The sequence below is a fragment of the Folsomia candida genome, unplaced genomic scaffold, assembly GCF_002217175.1.
Source record: "Folsomia candida strain VU population unplaced genomic scaffold, ASM221717v1 Fcan01_Sc001, whole genome shotgun sequence".
In the NCBI taxonomy this organism is placed as follows: Eukaryota; Metazoa; Arthropoda; class Collembola; order Entomobryomorpha; family Isotomidae; genus Folsomia; species Folsomia candida.
This window is the reverse complement of record NW_019091193.1, coordinates 25,144,982-25,158,831: the sequence shown is the minus strand read 5'-3', so window position 1 is coordinate 25,158,831 and position 13,850 is coordinate 25,144,982. Positions and strand designations below refer to the sequence as shown.

Below are 13,850 nucleotides of genomic sequence, written 5' to 3'. Positions count from 1 at the left end.
AACTTTAAAGGGGGAGAACATAAATGAGGTAAGTGAGGAGGTGGATTGGAGAGATACGATTACGAGGCTAACATGGCTAACTTGAAGCAATAACAGATTACGCCACGTGGCCAAGATGTGACTCCATCAAGTGTAGAATTATTTGGAATGTCCTTTCAACATAAATCGGACAAGAAGAAAGTCGTGTACGATGCGAAGGGAAGTCCACACATTCCGGAAGGGACGGCTTTGAAAATAACTCTTTACGGCAATATTCCACCCGGAGCATGGCTGAAGCTTACCACCCACAAATCATGTCACCTGCAGAATGACACGTTCGCAGTCGTCAAAGTACGTCAATACCCACACCAGCAGTACGGACTGGCCATTTGACTCCATGTTAAGTAATTGATTATGATTATATGAGCATACCATCTCTCAAGGTGCACAGCGATACAACGGGCAAAATGGGAGTGGTGAAGCTGACACTGCCAGCATTGTACCGTGGGTACGAAATGAAGGTCTATTTTTGCATGGGCCCCACAGCGGACCAGCTGACACTTCAAGGAGAACATGTAACTGGAGAGGTGGTCCCTTGGCTGACGATAAATATAATCCGGTCAAAAGTGCCCGACTGGGTGTTTTGGATTCTTATCGCGTTCCTCTTGATTTTATCCGGACTTTTCTCTGGCCTAAATCTAGGAGTTTTAAGTTTGGACCGAATGGACCTCAAGATTATGATCAATACCGGGACGCCCAGGGAACGTGATCATGCCAAAAAAATTCGCCCCGTCCGATCTCACGGGAACTTATTGCTGTGCAGCCTCGTTTTCAGCAATGTCCTCGTAAATTCGACCCTGACTCTGCTCATGGTAACTTAAAAAATATATTCTCAAGCTAAATGACGATATGTTAGATTTATCATAGCAAAATCAGGATGGTAAGCCTTTGTTATCCTGTAGGACAACTTGACTGATGGATTCACAGCTGTCATAGGATCGACCTTTGCCATTGTAATCGTAGGGGAGATCATTCCACAAGGTACGATCATACCTCGTCATTATTGAGTACATAATCTGCAAGTAAATCCTGGCCGCTGTGTTATAAGACTATTAAGAACTATATATAGATATGTACTCGAAGTCTTTCTAAAATATTCCGGGTGTTTTACATGATTTTGAAATAAGTATGTATATCTATGTATATAAAGGCACAAATAGTGGTTGCGACATAAGTACTCAATTGTGCAACTCACAATCAGTTTTACGGGACAAGAACATTTAATGGACATTTAAATATGGTGCAAATTTCACATCTCGCAGCGGTGTGTTCTCGACATGGACTCATGGTGGCCGGGTACACGATGGCCGTCACAAAGCTGTTCATGATCATCACGTTTCCGCTTGCATTTCCTCTCAGCAAATTGCTGGATCAATTTCTGAGTGAGGAGATTGGAGCTGGATTCACCAGGGAGCGTCTCAAGGAACTCGTCAAGGTGACTGCTTGATCATCATTTTTAACAAAGGATAAGATGTGAATGCGTCTCCTTTTAATTGTGCTTCCAGGCAGTCAAAGATGAACATCTCCTTGAGAAGGAAGAGGTTAGCATTCTTGCCTTATTTTTAGTGAGAACTTTCCTGTATTACGACCTTTGCAAATTGCAAATAGTGTGCAAATTGCTCAATATCGTTGGGAGTGGTCTATGAATTGAGGGATATATAGTGTTGTTCGCAGCCGTTCCGTGATTTGCGCAAACACGTGCAGACAAACATTGAAACATTCCATTCCAAAATAGATATTCCCCATGCTTAGCCAATCAATTCATTAATTTGAGTTTGAAGTACGTCATTCTTTACAGATGGTGTTCATAATTTCTGCTCTGGACCTTAAACAAAAAACAGTGAAGCAAATCATGCGTCGAATACCGGATGTGTTTACCCTGCCGATTGAGACGATCTTGGATTTTAATACCATGCTCAAAATTGAGAATCAAGGTATCTAACTACTACGGATAGCCATTTAACCAAGATGTACATATGTGGGTGGGACTATATTTATATTTTGGTAATTTTGCAGGATACTCAAGAATCCCCATCTACGACGGAGAATTAACCAATGTCATAGCTCTGCTCAACGTGAAACAGTTAATAATGGTGGATTACAAGGACGAGATGCGACTCAGAGATTTAGTGGACGTAGAATATTTCAAAGACAATTTGTTCTGCGTCTTTGAAAATACTCGTCTGGATTTCATGTTTAGGAAATTCAGAGAAGGTTTACCCTCTGATATATTGTTGACTCCATTAATTAAAATATTACACACCAATTCTTACTCAAACACTTTGACGGTCAGGTAATAGAGGTCACATGGCATTCGTGGATAGGGTTAACGACGAAGGTCCTGGAGACCCCTTTTACGAAAGGATCGGCGTGGTCACCATGGAGGACGTCCTAGAAGAGCTTCTTCAGCAGGACATAATGGACGAAAGCGATGGTTAGATCCCCACTTTTTTGACGAATCATGATTGACTGATTTATTGCTTATTTTTCAGTTGGCACATACTCAGCTAGGCCTTTTAGTAGATTTTAAAGAGATATTCCTGGTTTGTCAATATGTTAAAAGTGTCTAATTCAATGCTAATTTAAGAGCATTATGTATGTTGACCGACCGTGTATTAATTGACGCTTTATAATCAATGCGAGAATTTAGCCCAATTTATTATGCATAAGTTTTGTCGTATTTATAAATCGGCAAATGGTGTGACTATTTTCATTGAATAAATTATTTTAGATTTATGTGAATACTTTGCTGATTATTCTTGACCATCCTCGACGAATTCGTTTTCCTCCGCTTCGTCGTTCTCCTCGTCCTCCTCTTCGTCGTCCTCGTCTTCTTCCTCCTCTTCGTCCGACATTCCCTCCTCCGCCTCGTCCTCGCTATTCTCACCCAACGCCACAACGTCGTCAATTGGTTGGCCTTCCAAGGCATCCTCTTCGTCTCCACCATGCATTCTCCCCTGCAGCAGCCTCTTCTTCAGCTGCTGCAGCTGGTACTTCTTTTCGTACAGCTTGAGCCTGTTGATGATGATGGGAAATTATGGTTCATAAACAAAGAATATAACAACATAGACATTGTTGTACACGAGGGGTAGCTTTACTTTCTGTGCGCCTCTTCCAAGTCCTTGGTACAAACGGCATATGCTAAAATCAGAACCATCCTTTTGTCTTCATCAATCTCTTCATTCTCGTCGATGGGTTCCTCCTCATCGTCGTCATCCATCGATTTGAGAAAGGCAGGAACCTCATCGTCCCCATTGTTATCTTCACTCTCTTGCACTTCAAACTTTTTCGGGATCATGCTTCGCTGCGTCAACTCTGTCAACTCAATGTCCAGGAGCTTAATTTGATCCTCCATGTCCCGATACTTTTCATAGTGGTCACTCAGCGATCGTTCCATCCTATTGAAGTATGACAGCATGATTAAGTGAATCATTTGGAACTGGAAAACACATATGCAAATATATACTTTCGAAGGATCTCTGTAATGAATTCAATAGCTTCGTCCTGTTTACGAATCCGGACATAGAGCAGATTTAAATGCTGCTCCGATTTTTTCAGGCGTTTAAAGTCAGGAAACTTGTAGGTCATCATTTTGTGTTCGAGGGACGCTCGCTCATGGTAGATTCGGAGCTTCTCGTGCTGAGCCTGTTTGAACTGGCGGAGGCGGAAGGAGAGGACGTCGTCGTAAGTCTTCTTGATGTACAAGAGGAGCGGAGAGTAGGATCTGAAGTAGATGACGAGGGAACCGAAGGCTCTTTTGTAGATTTTGAGCCGGTGCATCTTCCTCTCCATGTTCTCGTGGGGGAGCTTGAGGTGACTCTCCCTTTTCTTGTGGTGACTTTGTGACTCTTCGTTGGGGGTGGCTGGCTTGGCCTTTTCGGGGAGGAGGCGCTGGCAGCCGTGCTTCGCTAGTTCTGAGTGCACCAGTCTGACCACTTGTTGGATGATGACTGGGAATGGAGACATGGCTGCTGGACGATACTATTTAATTATAAAAGTCTCGGATATATGAGTATTTATTTTCATCTTTGCATGCATTTAATTAGTTGTCAATTTGTGCACCTCGTTGTCAGTGGGGTAGTGCTTGGCATAGTTTTTCCTGTCCGAGGCTTGGGGAAAGAATTCATCCCCGCTGAGGTCCTCGTCACTGCTCTCGTTGGCACCCCACAAGGTAGACTTCTGCTTTTTGCTCGTCAAAATCTTATTTGGAACGTAGGTGGCTTCGTGGCATGTGAACACGGGTGGAGGTGAAGGTTTGGCGGATTCTGTTACTTCTGGCATGCTTATCATACGTCGGCTCATTTCCGGTTCTTCACCCACTTCGTTCTCCTCAACTTTCTCCTCGTCCCCTGACGGCTGCTGCTGCTGTGGGTTATCACTAACATGTTTTTCCCCTTCGACGACATCACCACCCACGCTTTTTCCGAGAGGTCCCTTATTGTCAACAGGAGCATTGTCCATTCCAGTTTGAGGGGGGTCAACGGTGGTAGCAACCTCTTTGGTTACCTCATCTGACGCCTTGGAAGTTTGTGGTTCTACAAAATATGCACATGCCTTTACATCCATGGCACATTCTGAGATTCAAGTGGCAGTGGCAATGCAGCCAAATAACTAATGTTACGTATGTATGTACCTATCATCATGAAAAAATAATATCACCAGGAGGGCGAGAAGGTACCACTGATATGAAATATCAGGCGTGATAGTGGTACTTTAGCAAGGTCAAAACAAAAGTAATTTTGAACATCTTGTCAGTCAGTAAATTGCAATAAATTTTGTAGAATAATAATAAAATGTTAATTACAAGTGGTATTCGATCATATTTTGCCAAGATGAGGGAGGCTAACGTTACCTAGATAACTTAAAAGCCAAGCAAGCCTAATTTCGTTGGTCGACTCGGGCGTCTAATAACAAAAGATGCCATTACGCACCATCATACGTAGAATATAGATACAATGTTATATAGCTTCTTATCACATCTGCAACTTATCCATTGCTCAAGTTTGTTTTTGTGTCCACTTTCTCAAAAAATGCCAATCAGGTTTCAGGTTTCAATGAAATTCATTTCATGCATGGAATAATGGAACTGCGACGCAATTGCAGCTTGCACACGCTTGTAGATGATCTCTTCTCTCAACTTTGGCCAATTTGGCAACAGGGGAACAAAGAACAACCATCCGAACCTGAAGAAACCTATTTTGGGGCAACTCAAACAAACGGTCCTCGTCTTCTGATGCAAATTCAGCGAGGTAAAAAATTGTCACGAATTTCTAGTTTGGAAAACTTTGGAGTGAGAAAGATAAGGTGAGATAAGGTGGGAATTTGTCTGCTCAGAAGGTCAGAGTTGGTTAGTTTAATGGGGGGAAAGTGGATGCTGCGGGGGTTTTGGCTGAGGTGCGGTGCAGGAGGGGCAACGGCTCAGCTGACGAGGGACACTGCTCGGAACGTTGCCATTTACATGCTCAGAGCTAGAAGCAGGCAATATTGGACTGTTTTGGTATTTTGGCACATAAAAGACTGTATCCCAAATCCCAGCGAAGGAGAGAGGCTAGAGAAATGTGTTGTTGCTAGCAAGTCAGTGCAGTGCTTTTGTCTGCTTGAGCTGAGGTGTGAGTGAGAGAATCAAATGCAAGAGAAAATAAAATCATCAGCAGTTTCTTTATTAAATTAATTAGAGCTCATGGTTAATGGTTTAACTGGTCGAATTGAGGAAAAGCAGAGGTCCCTTCTGAGGCCAAGTCGTTCTTAAAAAGAAAGGCAAGTTAAATGGTGGATTGAATGCACATTTGATTCGTTTAATACCAAATATTAAATATATTGCGTGGAATTATTTATTTTACGTTTATTTACGTATTGCAATTGTCTATTTCGACAAACTCGAGCATATATTCTTCTATAAATTGTGGTGATTGATACGGTCTGGCTGGATCGAGTATGACTTCGTACCAAAATTAACAAAGGACGAATTATTTTACTAATTTATTTTTCCATGTCGAGTTAATAACGTTAGCTTTCTAACAAAAGTTGCATTGTTTAATAATTGCAGACTGCAACAACTAATGTCCCAATGTTCGGATATTCATTGCTGATGGAATCGAGTGGTGGATTTATATAACTGCGCACCCGACCTCCCTACTACGGCAGCAGCTTAGGTAGATACGGATTAAATTAATTGCACAATAAAGACGGGATCCAAGTGTTTTTGTAATAATAAGTTTTTTTTATGTGCTTGCCTGCAGTCCGTCAGTAGGACGACGTAACTCAGTACAGATCGTGTGCGTTTCACTTCTCAGAACGGAGGCCGCCGATCAAGGGAGCGATCTTGAAGACGAGTGGTCTCCAGAATCCCTTGGACCCCCTTCTTCTGCGCCTCAAGACAGTTACAGTTCTGACAATAGTGCGTCATCTGCAGCAGCAGCTTTGTATATGGCAGTCAGGAATATGACGTTGTCAGCAAAACTCTTGGTTGGGGAGTCTAATTTCCAGGATAGGATCAAGGTCCTTTATCCCATGGTGAATGAGGCAGAATCCCCTCTGCCAAGATCTTGGAGTCCTAAGGACAAGTTTAACTTTATCGGATTATCTCAGAACAATCTCCGAGTTCATTACAAGGGTATGTTCTAAGTTCTAGCTATATAATGTAATAAATTCACGGATTGTTCATAAGTAAGATAGAATTTAGACTTGAATATTCGATTGTACTTGTTTTGGGTATTTTAGGTCATGGTAAGGGTCACAAGGATGCTGCCAGTGTACGAGCTACTCATTTGATTCCAGCAGCTTGTGGAATATACTACTTTGAAGTGAAAATTGTTTCCAAAGGACGTGATGGGTCAGTAATTAGTGTTGCGCGATAATACCAATAATATTAAGCTACTAAGCTCATGCATGCTATGTTTGGTTGTTTTTAATAGATATATGGGAATTGGTCTTTCTGCTCATGGTGTGAATATGAATCGCCTTCCTGGGTGGGACAAACACTCGTATGGATATCATGGAGACGATGGGCATAGTTTCTGTTCATCTGGCACTGGTCAACCATATGGGCCCACTTTCACCACTGGGGATGTTATTGGGTGTGGAGTGAACTTACTAGACAACACTTGTTTTTACACAAAGAACGGTCACCATCTTGGCGTTGCCTTCACAGACTTGCCCGTAATTTATATTGTTTTTATCTTACAATTGCATGCATGCTAGTTTTTTTTATCTGTAACATGCATTACACAACTTATGTACTTTTTCTTTACTACAGCCAAGCTTATTTCCAACCGTTGGACTACAAACTCCAGGAGAAATAGTTGACGCCAACTTTGGTCAGCAGCCGTTCGTATTTGATATTGAAGACATGATGAAGGAGATAAGAGGGAAAACCCGCTTAACGGTAGAACGATTTCCAATCCCAGAGTCTTACCGAAATTGGGAAGGAATTATGAATAAGTGAGAAACAAATATTATTAGTTCCTCACAGGTGTAATACATAATTACTGTCTCCTCTATATTACTAATATTAATTTGACTGTTTTCCACTTGTGTAGGATGGTAATGTCCTATCTCGTACATCACGGGTATTGCTCAACCGGTAAGTATATAAATTAAGTACAATTATAATTATAACTATATAGTATAATAACTATAATAACTAACTAATGTATGTATGTACGTATGTATTACATTCCATTCCTACAGCAGAAGCTTTTGCCAAAACCTGTGGGCAAGCAGTAGCAGAAGATTTAGTGTCCATGCAAAATAGACAAAGTATGTTTCGATATTTACTAAATATTTTCCAAATCAGCAAAGCTATAACTTGTCTTGTTTGTTGCTTTTAATAGAAATTCAGCAATTAGTACTTGAAGGTATTTACAAATTTTATCTAATAGTTCTTGTCATAAAAATTAACAATGTGAGAGACAAGGAAAAGATGTACTCTCCACTCACTTGGTTTAATAATTTTCAGGTCATATTAAAGAAGCCGAAGATGAGACGAAATCTTTATATCCAAATTTACTCGACTCCAATCCTGACCTGTTGTTCATGCTTAGATGTCGTCATTTTGTGGAACTCGTTGGTCAGTCAATGACGCGAAAGGATAGGCCAAATGAAGATCTGGACGGTGATGCTACCATCAGTTCATCTAGCAATTACTGTAACGGTGATGGAATTCGACTGGAATCTCCCGACGAAGATATAGAAAATAATTGTGGCAACAAAAATGGAGAGGACGAGGAAGAAGAAGACATGGAGATTGGATACTCCAATAATGGATATCCGAATGGTTGTGGCGATGAAATGGGTAAGGAAATAAACACGGAAGCATTGTATAATTACTTTTTCATTGCAGTCTTTTGAAAAAGTGGAAACTAATTACTGCAACGCTTCTATTGTGTTATTATGTAGAGGTTGAAATCGCAAATTCCTCCTCAACTACACTCAAGAAACCACCAAATAGCCTATCAAATTCATCCTTACAGTCAGACTCCTCATCTGATATGTGTAACGGAGAAACTTCTACCAGTAGCAGCAATAATGATGCTTCACACGAGATGTTAGCAGCAAAAAACGGACAAGTCGTCAACGGGAAGAACAAGGACAAGTGTAAGTTTCCTAACCCACCGACAGAGAGTTCCATAACATCACTTCCTCAACATGGTAGCAATGGGCTGGGTGCTGTTGAGCAATTGCTTCAAGTGGGTCGTGATTTGCAAGCTCTAAGTGTCTCCATGCGTCGAATATATGGGCACAATGATAGCAACAAGAAGCTGATGCAGAACGCATTTAGTCTGCTGGCATATGCTGATCCCTGGGAGTCGCCAATGGGTTGGCAGTTATCCTCGTCGGAGAGGGAGCCTGTGTGTGCCGCTCTGAACTCTGCTATTCTCCAATCCATTCAATTACCCAGAACGCCCCCTCTTCAAGTGGGGATCAATCATGCCCATCTACTGCTCTCACAAATGGCTCGTTCAGGTAAAAGGCAATATCCAACCAAATCAATCTTTCTAAACTGCATATCAGACGTTAAATAGTTTCACACTAATTTCTCGGTTCATTCATTTCAAGTTGTAAAAATAATTGTAATTTTGTTTTCCTTTCAGGTCTGGGTGCTTGTGCCTTTATTGATCTCGACATGCAAGCCGATGTCAAATAATATCACTTTCTTTCCATAGACAACAAATAATCTTTCAGTAGTTAATCGGAATTTGTGCAATTAGGGATTTCTTGGAGTATTTAAACTTTTATTTCTTGAGAAAGTCAAGTTTATGTATGTCGTCGTACTGATCTACACGCTCTACATACACATTAGTAGTTAGGTGGATAGTCTTTTATTTAACCATGATTTGTGCCTTTTTGTTTGAATCATTCGCGTACGATTTGTAGGTCAGCCGCAGAAGCGTATTATTACTACGTAAGTAAGAGTGGATAAGCGTACGGCTGGGCTGCTCCTGTTGGCTTGGCATAATGTTTATATATACAATGTATGCGCGATTCAATTCATTGTACAAAACATAGTCAAACTGTCCAAATGTCAAGTTTCATACTTAATTTGTATATATAATAATCCGTTGTACATATGTGAACTAGGTCTCATTGATTCAAGGATACTACATATTTAGATCAACAAGGAAAATATAGGCATAAACCAGATGTAATAAAGGGAAGACTTGCATTAAACTAAATTCAGTCGACAACAGACTTTTAGGAAACCACCATCCTCGCAACAATCAAAATTAATCACAAGTCTACTTTTATTAAGGAGTAGAAGGTCACTACTTGTCGGGCCCCGATTTCGATCTCCTTTAGATATGTTGTAGTACTACATGTGTGTAGAAAAAGTGAAGGAGGGTTAGACTCCATGAGCCCATTTACGCCCGCCACACCCCCTCAAAGGCGCCCAAACCCCCAGAGTTGCCGCACTAAAATCATCGCCAAAAATCGAGTTTTGGTCAGATTTTCAAAAAATTTACATTTTTGTGATCCCAGATAGTTGCTCTATCGTATCCAATAGCAAACTCAACTTTTTTGAAATTTTCAATATTTTCGAAGATTTTCTGACCAAGGGTATGTATTGAAAAAATTCGAAATTCCAAAAAAGTTGAGTTTGCTATTGGATATGATAGAGCAACTATCTGGGATCACAAAAATGTAATTTTTTTGAAAATCTGACCAAAACTCGATTTTTGGCGATGAATTTAGTGCGGCAACTCTGGGGGTTTGGGCGCCTTTGAGGGGGTGTGGCGGGCGTAAATGGGCTCATAGAGTCTAACCCTCCTTCACTTTTTCTACACTCATATAGTATTACAACATATCCAAAGGAGATCGAAATCGGGGCCCGACAAGTAGTGACCTTCTACTCTTAAGTACATATTTGCTTTTACTGTGATTACTAATAGTTTAAAGGAAATCTATTCAACGCTATTTATTTGTCAAAATTTTGTATGCTAAAATAGTGCACATGGAAGTGAGATATTAAGGTATGCATAAAACTCATCAGCTAATCATGTAAATAGCAAAAAACACATGCATAAAGAGAAAACTATGTTCGAACAATTTTGACAAGTTTCAAACAAACAAGTCAAACAAGTTTCTTTTCACACTATATGATTGTATTTTGATGGATGGGTAGAATAACGGACACATGGCAAATTGATATATATGCAAAGGTCAAGTGTAACACCAGTAAAAAGTAATGTTTCCGTGTTCAAGCAGAGAGTAGACAGACAAACACAGTGCACAAGACAGCCAAAGCTTATTAGAGAGGTGGGTGGAAATTGGTGTGTAGATTAACGTCACCGCTTTGAACAATATTTAGCGTACCTTTATTCGATCAGCTTGAGACGACCCTTCTGTACCCTTGGTTTTTTAAGTCAATCCTGCAGCCTGGTTTTCTTGTGGATGGATTTGTCATGTGCGATTCGCATTTGTTGAGGAGCATTTTTCAATTTTATAATCCAATCCAACTTCCAAATATTTCAAACCATGACGAGAGATAGTTGCTTCCGGATGGAGAGCGTTATTATTTGTTTGGGTGAATATATGTATGTATGTATGAGAACTTGGTTAATGGATGACTATTATTGTACTTTGTGGGGTGGTCGGACTACTCATTAATAGAGATAGCCAAATCAGCAGCGACGGTAGTTCATTAAAGGCAAATTTCCGGTTAATTAATGGACATGAATTCGATTGATTCGACTTTGCACAGTTGATGGGACACCAGTTCGTTCATAAAGTGAACACATCACACGAAATCGTATAAACTGTGAATTGTGGTAATATTGTTATGCCCTAATTTATTTAACGAAACATGGTTATAATCGCAGTAATTGTGTAGTTTGAAGAAAGGAGTAATGTAAAATGTAATATGGGTTCAGCCAGAAGGCTGAAATAAAATTGAGAATGGGTTTTAAACGAAATAAAAAATATTTAAAATTACAACGTATTAATTAGGTATTATTATTATTATTACGATATTCGCTAATTTTGAATTAATAAAACATAATTGACAATTAATTTGATTGATTTTAAATCCGCAAATTGTTAATATAAACATACACAGTTCGTCACAGAAAATATAACAAATGAAATACAGATTTTAATAAAAACAATTAAAATTAGAAAAAAATATACTGATTTATTTATCGATTTATAACTAATTTTTGTAGTTTAAGTAGTAGATTCATCCTCGTGGTATGTATGTATGTATTGATTTTAACGGTATCAGTGAGGAAATTATCTTGAAATAATATTTATTGTACGAGCTTTCGTCTGAATACATCAAACTAACGACAATTAATTTGTTTTTCTTTCCGTTGCGGACATTAGAATTAGTTATGTAGGTACTAGTATGCATGACCAAATCTTTCGACATTTATCACAGTTGTGTAGGCACCGTCCTTTGTTAGTTGGGCTCGATGAAATTTTTGACCCGAACTTTGTAGTTGCTCGAAAGTCTGATCAAGTTTTTGTGGCTTTGAGAACGTTAGAACGTCCGGTTCTTTAGAATAACGGTCATCTCCTTTTGCCAAATGAAAAGAAATATCCAATAAGAATAAAACAAATTAGGAAAATAAGGAATGGCGTGTGAATTTTCATATACAGTGAGACAACGAACCAGGGAGGAGGAAGAGGATCCCGTCTAAAGCTTGTTCAACGATAGGAAAGAATCGTTCAATGCCCAACTTTTGACGACGTAGCACCCTCTCTTCAAACTCTGGGATGGACTTCAAGTTGAGCATCCTGGATAATTCGTACAGCTGCGGAGGCATCAATTTGATCTTCCCTTCCAAATGGTCTTTCAAGAGAGATGCGGAGGAGGCCCACTGCGAAACAGAAGTTAAGAAATACGGATTGTCTGATGGAATTACTATATACAGGATATTTTAAAAATACTTGGGCGGATGCGACTTCATGGGTGTCATAAGCCACACGGGGCATTTTTGGTAGGATGAGCATGTAGAAAATCGTGTCGAATCTGGCTTTGGGTTTGAGTGAGGTGGGGGTAAGCCACTCGCTCCAGTCACTCAAGGCGTTTAAATCAGGTACACATTTAAGTTCAACGCACAAATTGATAAATTCTTCAGGACTTTTTCTAATTTTCGTTTGCCATGCTTGCACTACTTTTCTGTCCGAAAGTTGTTCATAATCATAGTCATAATCACAAAGATTGGAAGCTCTGTCAGTTTTACGACAAATTAAAATTCCGACCTCCTCAAATGTCTCGCGAATAGCAGCGAGGCGAAATACTACAGAGCTTGGGTAAGGAAACGCGTCAGTTCCTTCTCGGGAATATATTTCTGGAGTATGTGCATTTTTGTCTAAACGAATCAGAGAATCAGATAGCAGTGCATGAACATGCGTAATCTTCACACGTATCTTAAATATTTGTGTAATGGATAGTTGACTTACCAAAAAACTGAAAGGAGCCGAGGTCAATGTTGGCGTCCCTGTAAAGATTAGTCCATCGAGGAGAAAAATCGACAGGAGAGACGACGCCACCTGGGAACACAACGCATCCTGGCGCAACTCCACTACCTTTCGACCTCTCAATCATTAAATATCCCAAGGAATATGGTGGATTATTGTTCATCGGGGCAACAATTATAGCCGATCCAGAATCACGCCATGGTTTGGTAGAAGAATTTTGAAGTCTGTCGAATGATATTGACCGTCGAAATTGACCAATACCTGCACCCACCAGCACTTTTACTTTTCGGAAAAGCATCTTCTATTAAGCCTCACAACTGGACAAAAGAAACTTTGGTTTCACGTATAACGACGTAAAGATATTCAATAATTGCATGCATGAAACAATACTCTTAGCTCAATTATGTATGTTTCTGTAGTCTGGTTAGAATAAACAAAGCCACGCTGTTTGTACGTCTTGCGGCTGGCTATACATGATACATGATCTGCACAATAAATAATTACCTAGTTTTCAGGTAAATATTTTTACAATATGTTTAATTCAACTATATGCTCGGACCAGTAGTTAAATAAGTTGTCTCGACTCTCAGCTGTGGTTTTTCATCTCATCAGTATATCATTGTTATATAACATTTGTGTACTCACTGTGTGAATTTAAGAAGCATGTTGTTGATTCTCGTTTTGAGAGAGAGAGACAAATAACCAACACCGGCCTTGTTCATTAGTGTGCAATCATGTTCCATGAAATTGGTGAAACGCTACCTCGGTATTTAGGAGTTCTGAAGGGATGATCCATGGGATCCAGAGGTGAGAGATCGGCACAAGAGAACCTACTTCGCTCCAGGGAAAGGCGGCAAGAACTGCAAAAAATCCCACCACTTACGCCGCTA

The 13,850-nt window shown here is 40.0% G+C and overlaps 4 protein-coding genes across 6 annotated transcripts; 2 read left to right on the top strand and 2 right to left on the bottom strand.

Annotated features, from left to right (window-relative positions):
- The first annotated feature begins 106 nt into the window (after positions 1-106).
- On the top strand, positions 107-2,781 carry LOC110845248 (metal transporter CNNM4-like). The gene is made up of 9 exons (XM_022091635.2): positions 107-330; positions 423-851; positions 942-1,020; positions 1,302-1,474; positions 1,545-1,580; positions 1,838-1,973; positions 2,056-2,253; positions 2,333-2,473; positions 2,532-2,781. The coding sequence occupies exons 1-9, from the start codon at positions 148-150 to the stop codon at positions 2,567-2,569; spliced, it is 1,413 nt and encodes a 470-aa protein (XP_021947327.2). The 5' UTR covers positions 107-147; the 3' UTR covers positions 2,570-2,781.
- Positions 2,769-4,742, bottom strand: LOC118436155 (eukaryotic translation initiation factor 5B-like). The gene is made up of 4 exons (XM_035853582.1): positions 4,102-4,742; positions 3,506-4,020; positions 3,138-3,437; positions 2,769-3,054 (listed from the first exon to the last, which is right to left on the bottom strand). Exons 1-4 carry the CDS (start codon positions 4,603-4,605, stop codon positions 2,793-2,795), a joined length of 1,581 nt encoding a protein of 526 aa, XP_035709475.1. The 5' UTR covers positions 4,606-4,742; the 3' UTR covers positions 2,769-2,792.
- Positions 4,743-6,081: 1,339 nt separating this feature from the next.
- On the top strand, positions 6,082-11,154 carry LOC110849233 (ran-binding protein 9). 3 transcript variants are annotated; one of them, XM_022096628.2, is made up of 12 exons: positions 6,082-6,191; positions 6,279-6,652; positions 6,760-6,871; positions 6,954-7,197; positions 7,295-7,479; positions 7,578-7,621; positions 7,729-7,797; positions 7,872-7,895; positions 7,997-8,332; positions 8,437-9,003; positions 9,132-9,774; positions 10,428-11,154. In XM_022096628.2, the coding sequence occupies exons 2-11, from the start codon at positions 6,466-6,468 to the stop codon at positions 9,182-9,184; spliced, it is 1,821 nt and encodes a 606-aa protein (XP_021952320.1). In that variant the 5' UTR covers positions 6,082-6,191; positions 6,279-6,465; the 3' UTR covers positions 9,185-9,774; positions 10,428-11,154. The 3 variants fall into 3 exon arrangements, with proteins under 3 accessions (XP_021952320.1, XP_035709440.1, XP_021952312.1); XM_035853547.1 differs by having other exon boundaries at positions 9,132-9,799; XM_022096620.2 differs by having other exon boundaries at positions 9,132-9,799; positions 10,396-11,154.
- A 493-nt stretch (positions 11,155-11,647) lies between these two features.
- LOC110849244 (nucleoside diphosphate-linked moiety X motif 19) lies at positions 11,648-13,525 on the bottom strand. Its single transcript, XM_022096642.2, has 4 exons — positions 12,943-13,525; positions 12,427-12,851; positions 12,149-12,356; positions 11,648-12,052 (listed from the first exon to the last, which is right to left on the bottom strand). The coding sequence occupies exons 1-4, from the start codon at positions 13,256-13,258 to the stop codon at positions 11,877-11,879; spliced, it is 1,125 nt and encodes a 374-aa protein (XP_021952334.1). The 5' UTR covers positions 13,259-13,525; the 3' UTR covers positions 11,648-11,876.
- Between the last annotated feature and the right edge of the window lie 325 nt (positions 13,526-13,850).